The sequence below is a fragment of the Rhinoraja longicauda genome, chromosome 31, assembly GCF_053455715.1.
Source record: "Rhinoraja longicauda isolate Sanriku21f chromosome 31, sRhiLon1.1, whole genome shotgun sequence".
NCBI classification, from domain to species: Eukaryota; Metazoa; Chordata; class Chondrichthyes; order Rajiformes; family Arhynchobatidae; genus Rhinoraja; species Rhinoraja longicauda.
This window is the reverse complement of record NC_135983.1, coordinates 8,426,673-8,444,296: the sequence shown is the minus strand read 5'-3', so window position 1 is coordinate 8,444,296 and position 17,624 is coordinate 8,426,673. Positions and strand designations below refer to the sequence as shown.

The 17,624-nt window shown below is 41.2% G+C and overlaps 1 protein-coding gene across 3 annotated transcripts in view; it reads right to left on the bottom strand.

Moving 5' to 3' along the window:
• Positions 1-17,624, bottom strand: part of dennd1a (DENN/MADD domain containing 1A) — a 514,736-nt gene that overhangs the window by 259,582 nt on the left and 237,530 nt on the right. For all 3 annotated transcript variants that reach the window (XM_078426383.1, XM_078426382.1, XM_078426384.1), the window contains 3 exons: positions 10,041-10,110; positions 9,144-9,224; positions 1,118-1,171 (listed from right to left, as the gene is read on the bottom strand). In XM_078426383.1, coding sequence (XP_078282509.1) covers positions 1,118-1,171; positions 9,144-9,224; positions 10,041-10,110 — 205 coding nt within the window. The remainder of the gene's footprint in view (positions 1-1,117; positions 1,172-9,143; positions 9,225-10,040; positions 10,111-17,624) is intronic.

Genomic DNA, 17,624 nt, shown 5'->3' with positions numbered 1-17,624 from the left:
TCAGAGTAGATTCAGGACCAGGAAGAAAGGTATTAATAAGAAAAGATGGACCATGACAGAAAGGAATCGAAATTTTAAAAGTCAAACCAAAGACTCTGCCTCTGATTGCACAAGTTTAGAGATACAGCAGGGAAACAGGTCCTTTGGTCAACCAGGGCCACACCGACCATCCATCGATCACCCGTTCACACTGGTTCTATGTTATCCCACCTTCACTCCTTGCACACTAGGAGCAATCTTTATGCAGGTCGACTAAAGCCTACACACTGCACGACCCAGAATGGGAGTGGTAACCTGATAGAGTTGTACACCAGGGGAAGGACATTCAGCGCAACACATCCATAATGACCAATGGGCACCCATTCACGTTTAATCTATCATCATACCCTTCAATACCTAGGCGATCAAGAGCTCAGCTGGACACTTCTAAACTGTTGTCAGCAACTCTGCCTCCACCCTTCTCTCCAGCAGTGTATTCCATGTAGAACCACTCTCTGGATGAAATAGGTCCCCACTCAGGTCGCCTCTTACCCTTTACCCAAAGTCTATGTCCTTAAAATTGTACCTCTGATATGGTGAAGAGTTTCATGCCGTCTACCCAGCTTTTTCCCCTCATAATTTTATATACCTCAGTCATGTCCCATTCTTAACCCCCTCAGCCCCAGTCAAAACACACCTAAACTTGTTTTCAGGTTTATCTTCATAAATGAATCCCTGGCAACATCCTGGTGAATCTCCTCTGCAACCTTTCCAGTGCTGTCACATCTTTCCTATAGCGCTGTGACCAAAAAATGCACCCAGAACTCTAGCAGGGTTTTATAAAGTTGGAGCATAACTTTGCTGCTCTTGTATTCAATGTCCTGGTTAACCTAGGACAGAGGTTTAAGGTGGGAGAGGAAAGAGTCAAATAGGAACCCGAGGGGCAAGTTTTTCGCACAGAGGGTGATGGGTAAATGGAATGTGTTGCCAGAGCAGGTAGTTGAGGCAGAACAGCCCTTAGAAGAGCGATCAACTCATGAATATCATTATTTCCCCAGTCAGCATGCAAGATGATCCATTAGAGAGAGAGATGTTCTGATACCACTGCACCCCCCAAGTATCAGACATATACACTTACATTTTCAGGTATGCTAGGAAGGTCTTGGTTACTTGGAGGAGTAAAGTACAAATGCTGCCAAAAGAAAAAGATTTTTAGTACCATTTCATAAAATAGTGTTTGCAAAAACTGTACAAAGTCTAATTCTGAAAAAGATTGTCTGCTTTAATACAATCTATGTTTATGCCAAACAATGCAGTCAAAAATAAAATTAACAAAATTGCAGGGACCTTGAGATTTTTTAGATTTTTTTTTAGATTTAGAGATACAACGCGGATACTGGCCCTTCGACCGAGTCCGCGCCGCCCAGCGATCCCCGCACATTAACACTATCCTACACACACTAGGGACAATTTTTACATTTACCCAGTCAATTAACCTACATACCTGTACGTCTTTGGAGTGTGGGAGGAAACCGAAGATCTCGGAGAAAACCCACGCAGAATGTACAAACTCCGTACAGACGGCACCCGTAGTCAGGATCGAACCTGAGTCTCCGATCACTTAGATCACTTAGTTTAATGAATAAAGCAGATTATGTGTGGAACTGCAGACGCAAGTTCTCAAGTTCCAAGGCATGAAGCCACAGATTTGCTTGCATTGGCAAAGTAGCTGTATTTCATAACAGTTGCCCACGTTTATCTGAGACATGTCTTTCCAATATTCCAATATCTGCTCTTGTCAAGGGGCAATTTACAGGGAGCACTGCCATCAACTCATTTGATGTAAAAAGCAAAAAGTATTTAAGAATTCTCATGGACAACCTACCAGCAAAGGGGGGAGGGAGGGGGAGGGGAATGGGGGAGTGAGGGGGAGGCGGGAGAGGGGGGGGGGAAGAGGGGAGGGGGATGTGGGGGAGGAGAGGGTGCTGCACCAATGCAGGAGGGGTTTGGGCCCAATGGGTCCACTTGGTCTAGTAAAGATTAAATCTTACATAAAATATTACAGTAGAAGCTGAAATAATATAATATAAATATTTTTTAAATCTTAAAACCTGGTACATTTAAAATGGGTAAGCAACTTATAAAGTTCTTAAATAAAATTATTTTTCTATGGTCAGAGAACTTGTCAAACAATAATTATGTTCGCTCCACATTAAAATGCAATACAGCAATAGTTTCAGAATTGTTTTTACAGCTTGACATATTCTCTTCAACTCCCTGCCTTATCCGATAAGGGATGGAGATGTAAGCAAACGGAACTGCAGATGTTGGTTTATATCAAAGATACTATCCATCTGTGGGAAGGAGAAGGCAGTTTAACCAGGTAGCCTGTAGAGGAGGGTTGGACTTGAAACAGCATTTCTTCATTGTACTACGCACAGGTGGAAATCCCAAGATTACTGCTGTTTCAACGGTATAATAATAGTGCTATCAGTGCAAATACATTGTCCCAATCTCTGAAAATATGATGCCTAATTTTACATCTACCAGGCATTGTGGGTTCAGCCAAAATCTGCACTTCAACAGAATTGTGCAAAAGTAAAACCATATTTCCACCAGGACATCTTTCAATTTAATGCTATTAACGACAATTAACCTGGATCTTCTGCTTAAAAGCTAGTAGATTTGGCATCTCAGCAAACAGAATTGCAGTGATGCTTTATCAATTTAGTATCCTCAAAAAATACCATCTCCCAATTTGGCTTCGATCCCAGTCTCGAACAAACAATGTTTCAAAAATGTTCAGCCACTTTTTTCATCTCGTTCCATTTCAACTGTCTGGCTGTTCAGTTCAAATGCTCCCACAGCAACTGAACAGCTAAAGGAAACAAAGCCATCCATAAGCTGTTCTTTGATATCCTTTCCTGCTCCATTGCCCATGAAATGTTTAAGCAGAGGGCAGAGCAGAAGCATTCTTTTAAACCACACGAATGAAATGCGTGGAATGAGCTGAACTATCCCACCAGACCACGGTGCCTCCGAGACAACTTGCTCTTTAGGTCAGACAGGCACACTGCGAACACGAGGCCTCTGCTTGGTGAAACCAGGTCATCTCCACAACCAGCCGATGACCTAGCAAGGACAACAAGCACTACCTGTCGGCTAACTTTAGCAAAGGATCTGCTCAACGACAACTGTGCAGGAAGGAACTGCAGATGCTGGTTTAAACTGAAGGTAGACACAAAATGCTGGACATGATAGACGCAAAACTCAGCGGGATGCCTGACCTTTCTGTTCTGGGCCTCCTCCATTGTCGGTGTGAGGCCCAGCGCAAATTGGAGGAACAGCACCTCATATTTCGCTGTTTGCTTTGTTGTTATCTTCTCCCAGCTAACAATGATCTATTCTACAATTTTCCTTGATCTCGATTCCCTTTGTCCTGTTTTCACACTTTACATTTCCTTATCTATGTATCTCCATCTCCATCTCCATCTCCCCCCCCCCCCCCCCCCCCCCGATATCAAAGTGCCTATATTACCCCGCTGTTCAAGAAGAGAGCAGAGCAGGATAGTGGGAACTACAGGCCGGTTAGTCTGACCTCGTTGGTTGGTAAGATATTAGAGTCTATTATAAAGCATGAGGTTACCGAGTACTTAGAAGTTCACGAAAAAAATAGGCCGAAGTCAGCATGGCTTTGTGAAGGGGAGGTCTTGCCAGACAAATTTGCTGGAATTCTTCAAAGGAAATAGCAGGCCAGAAAGAGAGTCTGTAAAAGTTGTATGCTTACAGTAGATTTTCAGAAAGCCTTTGATAAGGTGCCACATGGAAGGCTGCTAAGGAAGATGAGAGCCCATGGTATCAAAGGGCAGATACTAACACGAATATCAGGTTGGCTGGATGGCAGAAAGGCAAAGAGTGGCAATAAAGGGGGCTGTTTCTGTTTGGCTGCCAGTGACTAGCAGAGTTTCGCAGGGCTCGGTGCTGGGGCCGCTGCTCTTCACTGGGGCCGCTGCTCTTCACGTTGTATATTAATGACTTGGATGAGGCGATTGAAGATCTTGTGGCCAAGTTTGGGGATGACAAGAAAATAGATGGAGGGGCAGGTAGTGTAGAGAAAGCAGGGACTACGCAGAAGGACCTGGATAGATTGGAAGAGTGGGCAGAGAAGTGGCAGATAGAACATAGTGTTGCAGTGTGGGGTCATGCATTTTGATAGTAGGAATAAAGGCGTAGATTATTTTCTGAATGGGGAGAGATCCAGATATTGGAGGTGCAAAGGCACTTGGGAGTGCTGGTGCAGGATTCCCAAAACGTTAATCTGCAAGTTGAATCAGTAGTAAAGAAAGCAAACGCAATGCTAGCATCAGGCATGTAAGTGAGGTCATAAAAAAGAGGAAAAGATCCGGGCGCTTGCGCGAGAGGCGTACAACGGGGGTCAAAAAATGGGGACATTTTTGAAAATTTACACACAAATTTACCAGTTTCAAGCCTCTTTTAGTGCATTTCAAAGTAAAAACAGACATTACAAAATCATGTGAATATGTCACTGTACATTAATAGCATTTTGAAGTAAATTCACACATTAATTGATAATCAGCCCATAAAGTTGGTAATTGGCTCTTCTGCTTTTTTTATATTTTAACCCTGTCTTAATTAATTTAGTTATATAATCTTGCACTTAAATTTAATATTTACTCATTACAGTTCCACCACTGATTTTCTGGCACTCTTGGTTCCAGAACTTTGCTGGTTTATCCAGCAGGCCAAGGAAGTCGACTATGGGGATAGATTTGCTGGCTCCAGCTGGGCTGGAGTTCCAGAGCCCCGGCCGCAGGTTGCAAATTCAACCCACCGATCAGCCGTGGAAGTCCCGATGAGGTCGAGATTGGCTGCCTTGCCCAGTCTAGGTGCCACATTTTCGGAGAGACTTCCAGAGCGCGCGGGGGAGGATTTCACACGGAACCCCTAGCAACCTCTAGCGGAACCCTAGTGTTCATTACAAGTCTAAACATCGTTTTTTTTTTTCTTTCTTTTTTTCGATCCGATTTCTCCGTTTATTTGGCAATGTGAAAAACCCAGAAACCATGCAAAAAGCGCGGAAAATGGATTTTAATAAGGCGGAAATCTGCGGAAACGCAGAAAATTCACATGCATGCAGCATTGTATACAACACTAAGGATGTGATGCTGAGGCTCTATAAGGCACGGGTCAGGCTGCATTTAGAATATTTGAGCAATTTTGGGCACCATATCTGAGGAAGGATGTGCTGGCTCTGGAGAGGGTCCAAAGGAGGTTTACAAGAATGATCCCAGGAATGTGTAGATTAACCTATGATGAGCTATATCCTTCCTTTATCCCACCCCCGACATCAGTCTGAAGAAGGGTCTCGACCCGAAACGTCACCCATTCCTTCTCTCCCGAGATGCTGCCTGACCTGCTGAGTTACTCCAGCATTTTGTGAATAAATCGATTTGTACCAGCATCTGCAGTTATTTTCTTATACTACTGGTTGCTCCACTGCGATTTCTCTTCGAGGTATGTCCACTTTGAAGAAGTTCTCCTCCTCTCTTCGACGAGAGTTTAGCAACATGCTCTCTCGCTGCTCCCCCTCTGTGATTTCTTCTGCCCTCCTACCCATCTTCCTGTCTCCACCTATATCCTTCCTTTGTCCCACCCCCGACATCCGTCTGAAGAAGGGTCTCGACCCGAAACGTCACCCATTCCTTCTCTCCCGAGATGCTGCCTGACCTGCTGAGTTACTCCAGCATTTTGTGAATAAATCGATTTGTACCAGCATCTGCAGTTATTTTCTTATACTAACCTATGATGAGTGTTTGTCGGCTCTAGGTTTGTACTCGCGGGAATTTAGAAGAATGAGGGGGAGACCTCATTGAAACATCCAGAATAGTGAAAGGCTTGGATAGAGTGGATGTGGAGAGGATGTTTCCACTAGTGGGAGAGTCTAGGACTAGTGGTCATAGTCTCAGAATTAAAGGATGTTCTTTTAGGAAGAAAATGAGGAGAAATTTCTTCAGTCAGAGGGTGGTGAATCTGTGGAATTCTTTGCCACAGACGGCTGTGGAGGCCAAGTCAGTGGATATTTTTAAAGCAGATATAGGTAGATTCTTGATTAGTACAGGTGTCCGAGGCTATGGGGAGAAGGCAGGAGAATGGGGGTTAGGAGGGAAAGATAGATCAGCCATGTTTGAATAGCGGAGTAGATTTGATGGGCCGAACGGACTAATTCTACTTCTATCACGTATGAAGGAATGAAGGGTTTATTATGTAGAAAATAACTGCAGATGCTGGTACAAATTGAAGGTATCACAAAATGCTGGAGTAACTCAGCAGGTCAGGCAGCATTTCCGGAGAGAAGGAATGGGTGACGTGTCTGAAGAAGGGTCTCAACCCGAAACATCACCCATTCCTTCTCTCCTGAGATGCTGCTTGTCCAGCTGAGTTCCTCCAGCATTTTGTGATACCTTCAAGTCTGAAGAAGGGTCTCGTCTCAAAAAGTCACCCCTTCCTTCTCTCCAGAGATGCTGCTTGTCCAGCTGAGTTACTCCAGCATTTTGCATCTATCTTCTGCTCAACAGCTGTCATGGTTATCACTGAACAGGAATCTAACAGATGATTTAAGTTCTTTTGATTCAGGTAGAGAGCATGTCACAGGTGATTAACTGTCTAAAAGGGATAGCTGGTTAAAGTCTTTACATATAAAGTAGTCAGACATTTGTGAAACATTACCAAATTTGACAAGTATCTAATTTTACATTTATAATGCTTGATGTGATTATATATGAATTAGCAAGTAAATAATTATAAAAATCATTTGTTTTCTAATATCAAAACCTATTCAATCACAAACTCGAAGCAAGTACATATATTAATAAGTAAATCTCTCAGTATGTGAATTATGCAGGGTAGAATATACATATATAATAATGTGCTAAAGTACACAAGAACCCAGGGATCTAGTCCAGTCTCAGCTCTCAGAGGTTGATAGCTTTAGAGATTCTCTCATCTCCCCTTGTGGGAGCAGCTTTTAATTAAATTGATTGAAAGATACGGCAGAGAAACAGGCCCTTCGGCCCACCAACTCCACACCAATCATCGATCATCCATTCACACTAATTCCTATGTTTTCCCACCTTCTCACCCACTCCCGACACAGTAGGAGTAATTTGCAGAGACCAATTAACACAAACCCGCACGTCTTAAGGATGTGGGAGGAAACCAGAGAACCCGGAGGAAATCCAGGTGGTCACAGGGAGGACGTGCAAACTACACTCGGACAGCATCCAAGGTCAGGATCAAATCTGCACCCCAGGTGCCGTGAGGCAGCAGCTCTACCAGATGCGCCACTGTGCCATCAATGAGCCAATGTCCTGCCCTGCACATGCAGTGCCCTCCATAATGTTTGGGACAAAGACACATCATTTATTTATTTGCCTCTGTACTCCACAATTTGAGATTTGTAATACAAAAAATCACATGTGGTTAAAGTGCACATTGTCAGATGTTAATAAAGGCCATTTTTGTACATTTTGGTTTCACCATGTAGAAACTACAGCAGCGTTTATACATAGTCCCCCCCATTTCAGGGCACCATATTGTTTGGGACACAGCAATGTCATGTAAATGAAAGTATTCATCTTTAGTATTTTGTTGCATATCCTTTGCATGCAGTCTGCGATTCATGGACATACCAGTTGCTTGCTGGGTGTCTTCTCTGGTGATGCTCTGCCAGGCCTGTATTACAATCATCTTTAGCTTATGCTTATTTTGGGGGCTAGTCCCCTTCAGTTTTCTCTTCAGCAAATAAAAGGCATGCTCAATTGGGTTCAGATCGGGTGATTGACTTGGCCACTCAAGAATTGACCATTTTTTAGCTTTGAAAAACTCCTTTGTTGTTTCAGCAGTTTGTTTGGGATCATTGTCTTGCTGTTGAATGAAACACCGGCCAATGAGTTTTGAGGCATTTGTTTGAACTTGAGCAGATAGGATGTGTCTATACACTTCAGAATTCATTATGCTACTACCATCAGCAGTTGTATCATCAATGAAGATAAGTGTGACAGTACCTTCAGCAGCCATACTTGTCCTGGCCATAAACACCCCCACAACCATGTTTCACAGATGAGGTGGTATGCTTTGGATCTTGGGCAGTTCCTTCTCTCCTCCATACTTTGCTCTTGCCATCACTCTGATATTATTTAATCTTCGTCTCATCTGTCCACAAGACCCTTTTCCAGAACTGTGGTTGCTCTTTTAAGTACTTCTTGGCAAACTGTAACCTGGCCATCCTATTAGTAGTTTGCATCGTCCAGTGTAGCCTCTGTATTTCTGTTCATGAAGTCTTCTGCGGACAGTGGTCATTAACAAATCCACACCTGACTCCTGAAGAGTGTTGCTGATCTGTCGGACAGGTGTTTGGGAATTTTTCTTTATTATAGAAGGAATTCTTCTGTCATCAGCTATGGAGGTCTTCCTTGGCCTGCCAGTCCCTTTGCGATTAGTAAGCTCACCAGTGCTCTCTTTCTTCTTAATGATGTTCCAAACAGTTGATTTTGGTAAGCCCAACGTTTGGCTGATGTCTCTAACAGTTTTATTCTTGTTGCTCAGTCTAACAATGACTTCTTTGACTTTCATTGGCACAACTTTGGTCCTCATGTTGATAAACAGCAATAAAAGTTTCCACGGGTGATGGAAAGACTGAAGGAAAGACGAGGTGCAAAGAGCTCTTATACCTGCATTAAGGAGGCAATTAAACACACCTGTGCAATTACAAATGCCTGTGAAGCCATGTGTCCCAAACATTATGGTGCCCTGAAATGGGGGGACTATGTATAAGCACACGGTGAAACCAAAATCTATAAAAATGGCCTTTAATAAAATCTGACAATGTGCACTTTAACCACATGATTTTTTCTATTACAAATCGCAAATTGTGGAGTACAGAGGCAAATAAATAAATGATGGGTCTTTGTCCCAAACATTGTGGAGGGCACTGTATATCCCCTCATTTCATTCCAGACCATAAGCAATTGAGCCCAGAGCCTGGAGGTGCCATCTGAAATGCTGAGACTTACTACTAGGGAAGGGAAAGCAGGGTTTAGATTTGAACGGGCAGAACCAATTCAAGAGCCGTGCATTCTACTTACCACACCTAACTGCACAGCCACGCCTGGTTCCGGAGGGACAATGCAGTATAGTATATGCAGCAAGTCCTTCCACTGACAGTCCTGAAACATTCCACAGGCATCAAACAAACTATTACTTTTTTTTTAAAGGTCTTGCATTTGTATGAACAGTTTGATAAGTGGCATTTTTGTAAGATTAAACTATAGGGAAGAATGTACTACAATATCAACAAGTTAAATTATTTCTCTGCAATTATCAGGACAGTGACAGAAAAAAAAAATCAGAGGCAAAAAATACTTCATTTTGAGTGATGTGCTCTGGTGAGAGACATCATTTCTTGGAGCCCTCAAAGGAGCAAACATTTCATTTAAGTTGCATTTATTTTTCATGCAACATCTTATCAAATTATATCAAATTATATCAAATAATTAATAATGTAAAAATACTTACCAACCAATGACAGAATTACTAAAGTTTTGATTTATATTTACATTTTTTATATAATAAAAAATGTAAATATAAATCAAAACATTAGTAATTCTGTTTAAAAAAATGTTAAAAAGTTTTGATTTATATTTACATTTTTTATTATATGAAAAATGTAAATATAAATCAAAACTTTAGTAATACTGTCATTGGTTTGGTAAGTATCTTTTACATTATTAATTATTTGATATAATTTGATAAGATATAATAAAAATTGTGCAAAATTGGATTCTGGATGGAGTATGATAAATGTTCTCATTATTACAATACAGATTTTTAAATTGGCATTTCAAAACTGATATGTAAATTACCAGTTCAAGTTATTTCTTACAGGTAAAATGATTTAGCAGGAATTATCAATTTTGATTAATTTTAGAAATATCCCGTGAACTATATTTTTAATCATTGCACTATATGTCAAAGTACAATACCTGGCCTTTGGCAGTGTATTCGGCTAAGATGTTCAGAAGCTTGTAGAAAACTTCAAACCAAGGCAAATAGCTGAAAATAAATACATAGTCAGCTGTTTACTTCTGCCATCACGTTAAATGAACAATATAAAGCAAATCTAGTTTTATTAATTTTAGACAACATTAAGGCATTCTTGATAATCAGCTCCAAAAGGCATTTTCAAACTTCCAACATCTATATACTAAAACTTTCATTTGTTTGTTCCTGAACTACAGCCAAAACGGTACACGATAGCGTGACAATTTTAGGCCCACCTTACTCACCATCATCCCTTTGGTGCTAATGGAAGAAGTGTCATTGAATTTGGTGTTATATTTTAAAGTTTAAATATATCTCGGAGGGAGGGAGGGAGGGAGGGAGGGAGGGAGGGAGGGAGGGAGGGAGGGAGGGAGGGAGGGAGGGAGGGAGGGAGGGGAAGGGAGGGAGGGAGGGAGGGAGGGATAAGGGGGGGTGAGGATGGAGTGGGGGGAGGGAAGGGGAGGGGAAAGGGGAAGGGGAGGGGTGGAGAGAGGGGGTGGAGGGAGAGGGGGTGGAGGGAGTGGGGTGAAGAGGGGGTGGAGGGAGAGGGTGGGGAGGGGGGAGAGGGGGTGGGGGAGAGGGGGTAGTGGTGGAGGAGAGGGTGCTGCACCAATGCAGGAGATGTTTGGGCCCAACGGGTCCACTTGGTCTAGTTTCTCTCATAAAAATATCTGCGTCGAGGTATTTAGAATATGGAAATCCAATGACAAATCTCCTTTAAAATGATACATTTGACAAAAGTTAACCTAGAATAGAGTTTAAATGTACTAATTTTATTTGATCGATCAGGTACTAAATGAGTTCCTTCTGCTTTTCGATAGGCACATGGATATGCTGGGGATGTTGTGGAGCATGCACAGGCAGAGGAAATTAGTTTATCTTGGCATCATGTGTCTGTGCATTTCAAAACTGAAATGAAAATGACCATAGTTTAAATTATTTTCTTACGGGTTAAATTTTTTACCAGGGACTATTAATTTCAGCAGATTAATGGGGCAGATGGCCTGTTCCTGTTCTTTCTGTAAGTATGGGATTGATGAGTTACCCGTGCTGCACTTTATGAAGAAACCTGTTAAAAAATCATTTCACAAGACAAATATCATGCATTACCCATGATCGGTAACCAGATTGCTAATATATTTGTAGGCAATGTAAGAGCTTTAATTGATCTTAAATGCACAAACCCAAATTGGGTAGAAATAGGTAACTTATAATGACATATGATGCAAATAAAATGATCAGAAATACCAATGAAAACAATATTAAATTTAATTGAATCTTAAATATGAGGGAGTGCATAGGACATAGTGCAATGGAGACTCAAGAAGCTGCAGATGTTGGAATCTTGACCAAAACGTGAAGTGCTGGAGGAACTTAGCAAATCAGGCATCATTTGTGGAGGGAATGGGCAGACAATGTTTCGGATCAGGTCCCTTCTTCAGACCTATTTTGATTGGCATCCCTCATCACAATGATTACCATGTTCTTTGGTTAGAATTGTTAAGGTTAGAAATAAGATGTAAATTGTTAAGAGCAAGAAAAATCTTGTTACACAACTCATGTTTTCTTCTAAGCAGAACCTTATTCACAACTTCTCCGAATACACCATCATTCTTCAGAATTAAATATTTTTTATAAAAAAGGATTTGGCCTCATTCATTTGTTTCTTTAGTGAGTCATCTTTCCTCCAAGAATCAGGCAATCAAACTGTTCGCAGAGCCCTGGCAATGCAATGCTTGAGTTGAGCTTGAAAAGGTATGTAACAGTATCCCAGTGTGACTTGGCCTTCATGTTCTGAGTGTAAAGCCAAGACTGGGAACTGAAGTGTGCTATGGAAATCATGGGTGTCCAAGTACGTTTTACAGTTCTTGAGAGCAGAAGAACCTCACTGCAACCAAAGAGTAAAATTCTAAATGATGAGAACGGAAAAAAATGAGTGAAAATGTAAATGTGGAAAGCTGTAAATTTACAATAAAAATGGAAAATGTTGGAAGTGCTTAGCAGGTAAGGCAGCACCTAGAGAGGGAAGGAGGTGGGTGGGCGGAAGGAGTTGGTCTAATCTTTCAAGTTGATGGCCCTGGTTGTCAGTTCTGATGATCCTTATGAAAGGCCATCAATTGAACTTGTTCCTTTCTCCACAGATGCTGCCTAACCAGTTAAGTATTTCCAGCATTCCAGCAAGTATTTCCAGCCAGTTTTTTTTAATTGAAATCACATGGTAGATTGGAAACCAATGTTTGGTGGAGAATGTTTGTTAAAATGTCAGAATCTCTTTCAATGGTTTTCCAATATGAATATGCTTTTCATTTGCGGTTGTCAATTTTTCAAAATGACATTATTTTAATTGGAGGCAGTGCAGGTATATTATCTCTCTACAAGATCAAGTAAGAGCTTCTTTTATAATGTTAAACTGAACTGAAAATGGACACATCTCATGTTGGAGAAAATTAATGAAATTGTGGCTTTGGCCAACCATCATAACAATAAAATAACACTAAAGCCAAAGTGAAAAATAATTATTAATATTCGTAAGAACTCTGAGCTATAAAATTCATGTGTGATCTCTGGCACATACAGAGAAACCAATATATATTTAGTGAGGCACATTCTGAACTCAATTTCTCCAATTCCAATTTAGTGAAGCTTCAGGTTTTAATTGGTACAGGAATGGGACAATCAGTCAAATGAAACTATCACTCCATTTATTGCCTTGCTCTTCTTACCAATCTGTGTCTCAAGTATTCCTGAATACTTGTGTTTATAAAAATCAACCAAATTCAGATTCAAAATGACGAAACGACCAATCACAGAAGAGAACTAAATTATAAAATTAACAAAATTGTTTTGCTATGTGGCTCCCTGAGCAACCATAGCTTAAGAAATCACAGAAGAATACTCAAAACCTTTTACAGCTTATGTTTGTGGAGTGATCAATTAATTGAATTGATTGTAAGATACAGTGTAGAAACCGGTCCTTCAGCCCACTGAATCCACACTGGCCATCGATCACCTGTTCACATTGATTTTATTACTTTCACATCCATTCCCTAACACTTGTAGTCAGTTTGCAGATGCCAATTAATCTACAAACCCACACGTCTTTGGGTTGAGGGTGGAAAGGGAGCACCTGGAGGAAACTCATGTGGTCACGGGGAGAACGTGCAAACTCCACATGGGTCAGGATCGAACCAGGGGCTCCGGCGCTGTAAGGCAGTTACTCTACAGCTGCGCCATTGTGCCGCCCACAGTAGTGGAGTGGATGGACAGGTGAAATCAACCAAGTTATTGCCTACCTTAGTATTGTCGGTAGTGAATTATTCCCAATTTAAACTTGATCTGATGACAATGGTAATGTTTCCACTATATTTATTCTTTCTAGTCCAGAATATAATTTATTAAAATTAACAAAATTGTTTTGCTGTGCGGCTCCCTGAGCAACCATAGCTTAAGAAATCAATTCACTATTGGAGATTGAAGAAAAACATGAAACATGCATTATATAGCACCTTCCACATCTTGAGGAGTTCCTAACACACTGGCCATTCAATAAGGAAAGACACAAAACGCTGGAGTAACTCAGGTCAGGTAGCATCCCTGGAGAACATGGAAGATAACATTTCGGGTCAGGACCCTTCTTCAGGCTGATTGCAGGGAAAAGAAAGCTAGAAAAGTGGAGGGGCAGGGCACAACATGGCAGGTCATGGGCAGCAGGAATTTACAGATGGGGAGCAGTGAGAGAGGGTCTCAAAGAACTCCCATGGGCATGTGTACAGAGATTCAATAAACCCAGACAGTGGCATAACCAAAAATCGAGTGACTTAATGACCTAACTTGCACGTGTCTGGGTGATCTCAGGAAGGGAAGTTGGCCGGTAAACATATATTCGTAAAAATCACCAGTTGCTATAAATCTGAAATAAAAACAGAAAATACCAGAAGCATCCAGCAGGTTAGGCAGCATCTGTGGAAGGAAAAATGGAGTTAATGTTTCAGCCTACAACAGAACTGAGAAAGTTAGAAAACATGTACTTAAATATAAAACGTTGTTTTTCCCCTGACCAAGTGTCTTTGACTTGACCTGCTAACTCCTTTTCTCTTTGCATGGATGCATCCAAACCTGCTGAGCAATTTTCTTCATGGTTTCTTTCCACCCAAAAGGCACAGTGGAACTCCATACATGTAAAGAGTCAACTATAATTAAACAAATCAATCTGCAGTGAAGCTTGAACCTTAATCTATTGCCTCCAAAAGTGGTAATAATGGAGGAAGCATGTCAAATAAATGTTCCTGAACATCAGCTGGCAAAAGTGTCCAATTAACGAAACAACGCTTACGAATAAACATTGTAAAGACAACTCATCCAATACAGGTCTCTTTTGAAAGCAATCCAAGTTTGGGGGCACAGTGGTGAAACTGGTAGAGCTGCTGCCTCACAGTGTCAAAGACCCGGCTTCTATCCTGACCTCGAGAGCTGCCTGTGTGGTATTTGCACGTTCGCCCCGTGACTGGATGGGTTTCCTCCGGGTGCTCCAATTTCCTCCCACATCCTAAAAAAGGAGTGCGGGTTTGTAGGTGAATTGGCCTCTTGTAAATTGCCCCTTGTATGTAGGATGGACGAGAAAGGTGGATTACAAAGAACTAGTGAGAATGGGTGGGCGATCAATCGTCGGCATGGGCTGAAGGGCCTGTTTCCAAGTGGCATCTCCAAAGTAAAATAAACTAAAGTTTATAAAACATTGTAAAGTCAACTCCTCGTTCAACAGAAATCTCTTCTGAACACAATTGAAACTAATTAATTCAGCAGTTTATATATTCCCACTCAATTTGCAAATTTCCCACTCGAAATATTGAAAAGTGGACCTGTGTTAAGAGCCCTTACCCTTATGGTTTAGATTATATTTACAAAGCCAACCAATTGAACTACTTTGTCACATTATTCAAGCAGCTGTTACTCTCAGTAATAAATGTATGCAGCACTTCACAGATTAACCTCCAATGTAAAATAGAAAAATTGTAATCTACAAGCACCACTTAGTGGGACAGTTCCAAGTAAACAATCAGAAGGAAATTTGTAACTGATCGACGATTATACTTCAGTTGTTTAAACAAACACAATCAAATCTATTCAATTATGAAGCTATCTGGCGTTATCTAAATTCTGGAAAGCTTCTCAATCAAGCAGAAATGCCCCCTAACTTCTCACACTGCTGCAACGTGCTAGCCCTCCCACTTGTCCAATCTGTCACACATTGCCTAAGACTTTCCAAAACTTGAAAACTACTACAGGCAAAAAAAAAACAGATAAGGGAACAGTTGGGAGCAGTAAGCAACACTTGTGTCCTTCAAGAATTATAGACATAAGTAATGGAATGTTTACATTTAAACCACTGGTTAAAAAATTTGCTGCCATAAAGTAAATACTAAATTTGATAGATTTGCTCAATGCAAGTCAAATGCCCAATGTTAAATATGTTATGTTACGTGATTACACACTCCTGGTGTTACAAAGTAACTTAGCGTGAGCAATGCCATGGGAGATGAAACACATATGCTGTGTCACTTCCCTGTAACAACCCACTGTTACGCATTATGTGCAAATTTCTTGCACTCGAATTACTTGGAGCCTTGCTGTACCAAGCTGGCTCATGTTCAAATTTTACGAGTTAATTTATTTGAGCTCAAAACAAAAGTCTTTGCCAATTGATTGTTAAGCACATTTATTAATTGGTATTAACTTGTTACTTGTTTAGCTGCAAAGGGCTTGGCCACTGAACAAGAAATTGAATTTCTATGGTTTCTAATCTCCAGTAATTCTAATATCGCAACGAACATAAAATACCTATTACTACAAGATTAAATTCATCTGCAGCTTCAGACTCTTTCTGAGTCAAAGTTTCAATCTCACGTAAAAGCTTTGATTCTCGGTTGCGGTTTACCTTAACACAAAGGCAGCAGAGAGTTTTGGATCCTGCCAGGTCCATCACCTCCTTGCCAACAAAGGGATCTATAGGAGGCGCTGCCTCAAAAAGGCACCCAGTATCGTCAGAAACTCTCATCTCTCTGGCCATGCTCTCATTTCACTGAAAGGTTAGGAGATTGAATACTGTGACCACCCAGGTTCAAAAACACCTTCTTCCCACCAACCATCTGGCTCTTGATCAGGAACACCAGTTCACTGCAGAACCAACCTCAACTATGGACTGTCTTTACTTGCACTAAGGACTATGGGTTTTGCTTTGCGCTGGTATTGTTGTTATTAATTAATTGGACTTTGTTTGTTTATTTAGATATTATCTGTGTGTATCATGGTTGTAAGAGTGTGTCCAGTGGAGGTGGGGTGCAAGGGCTTTGTAGCCAGTTCCACTGCAAGGCTCCTGAGGGAAGTAGGAATCAGAGGGCAGGCCCAAAGGAGGGCAATCAAAGAACTTGCAAATGCCGCCGAACGGAGCAGTCACTGGCTGTGGCTGAAAAGAAAAGATACTGTCTGGGCTGCCACGTGACCATCTAGAGGCTAACCATAAGATACACACCCAGGGCTGATCACCCTGTGGTGGGCCTGCCTCGACTGAGGGTGTCTTGTGATAAAAGGCCGAAACACCCAGTGACGTTGAGGTACATAACTGAAGATGTGTCTGAATGGTAGCAACATCACCTAGTGGTCACCCCCAAGAACAACACCAGTCAATTGTAGTGCAAACCTTAGGGATTGTAACATCTAGTCCTACTAATCAAGCTAAGGATTTTGTGAGGAAACGTTGCATGATTATGATACATGATTACACACCCCTTTTGTTACAAAGTAACAAAGCCTGAGCAATGTAAGGATAAGGACAATTTCAGTGCTGGTAAGGATTGTGTGGTTCCATTGTCAGTACATATGACAATTAAACACTGTTGACTCTTGACATGGCCCTAATTCACTGCACTCTACAACCTGAAATTACAGTATAAATGAGAATAATCCGTTCAATCCACAAGGTTTTTTCTGCTGTAAGTTATATAATGCCCAGCTGGAGAATGAAGGCCGTTACCATTCTTCAATTAACAGTTCACGTTCCAACTGATATCAAACACATCAGCTCATTTGACACAGTGAGGCTGGCCCAGCACCTGCTGTTTGCTCGACTCTACACTTACAGCAGAACACAAAATCATTGGAGGTTTGTTCTGCTGAAACCTGATTACATAGTTCACTTATATTTTCAGGAATTCAATCTGAGTCCTTAATTGCTTTAATTGACCAGAGTGTGCCACGAATAAGGCACGGGGTTTCTCCAATTATAATAAGCAACATAATAAATGTTCTTGAACTTTTACATGAAGCCTTTTTCTTATAACCTAAAAAGATGCGAGAATGGATTAGACAGCAGTCTGCTTTGACATTTTCAAATGAACCAACCGCTGTTTGCATAAAGACCATATTTAGGGGAAATATAGTCTATAAAGACATTGCAATCTATGTTGGTAACATCTATTTAATGGAAACTTTTAAAATGATGGGTAGAATGCTAATATTCTCCCTCCAGA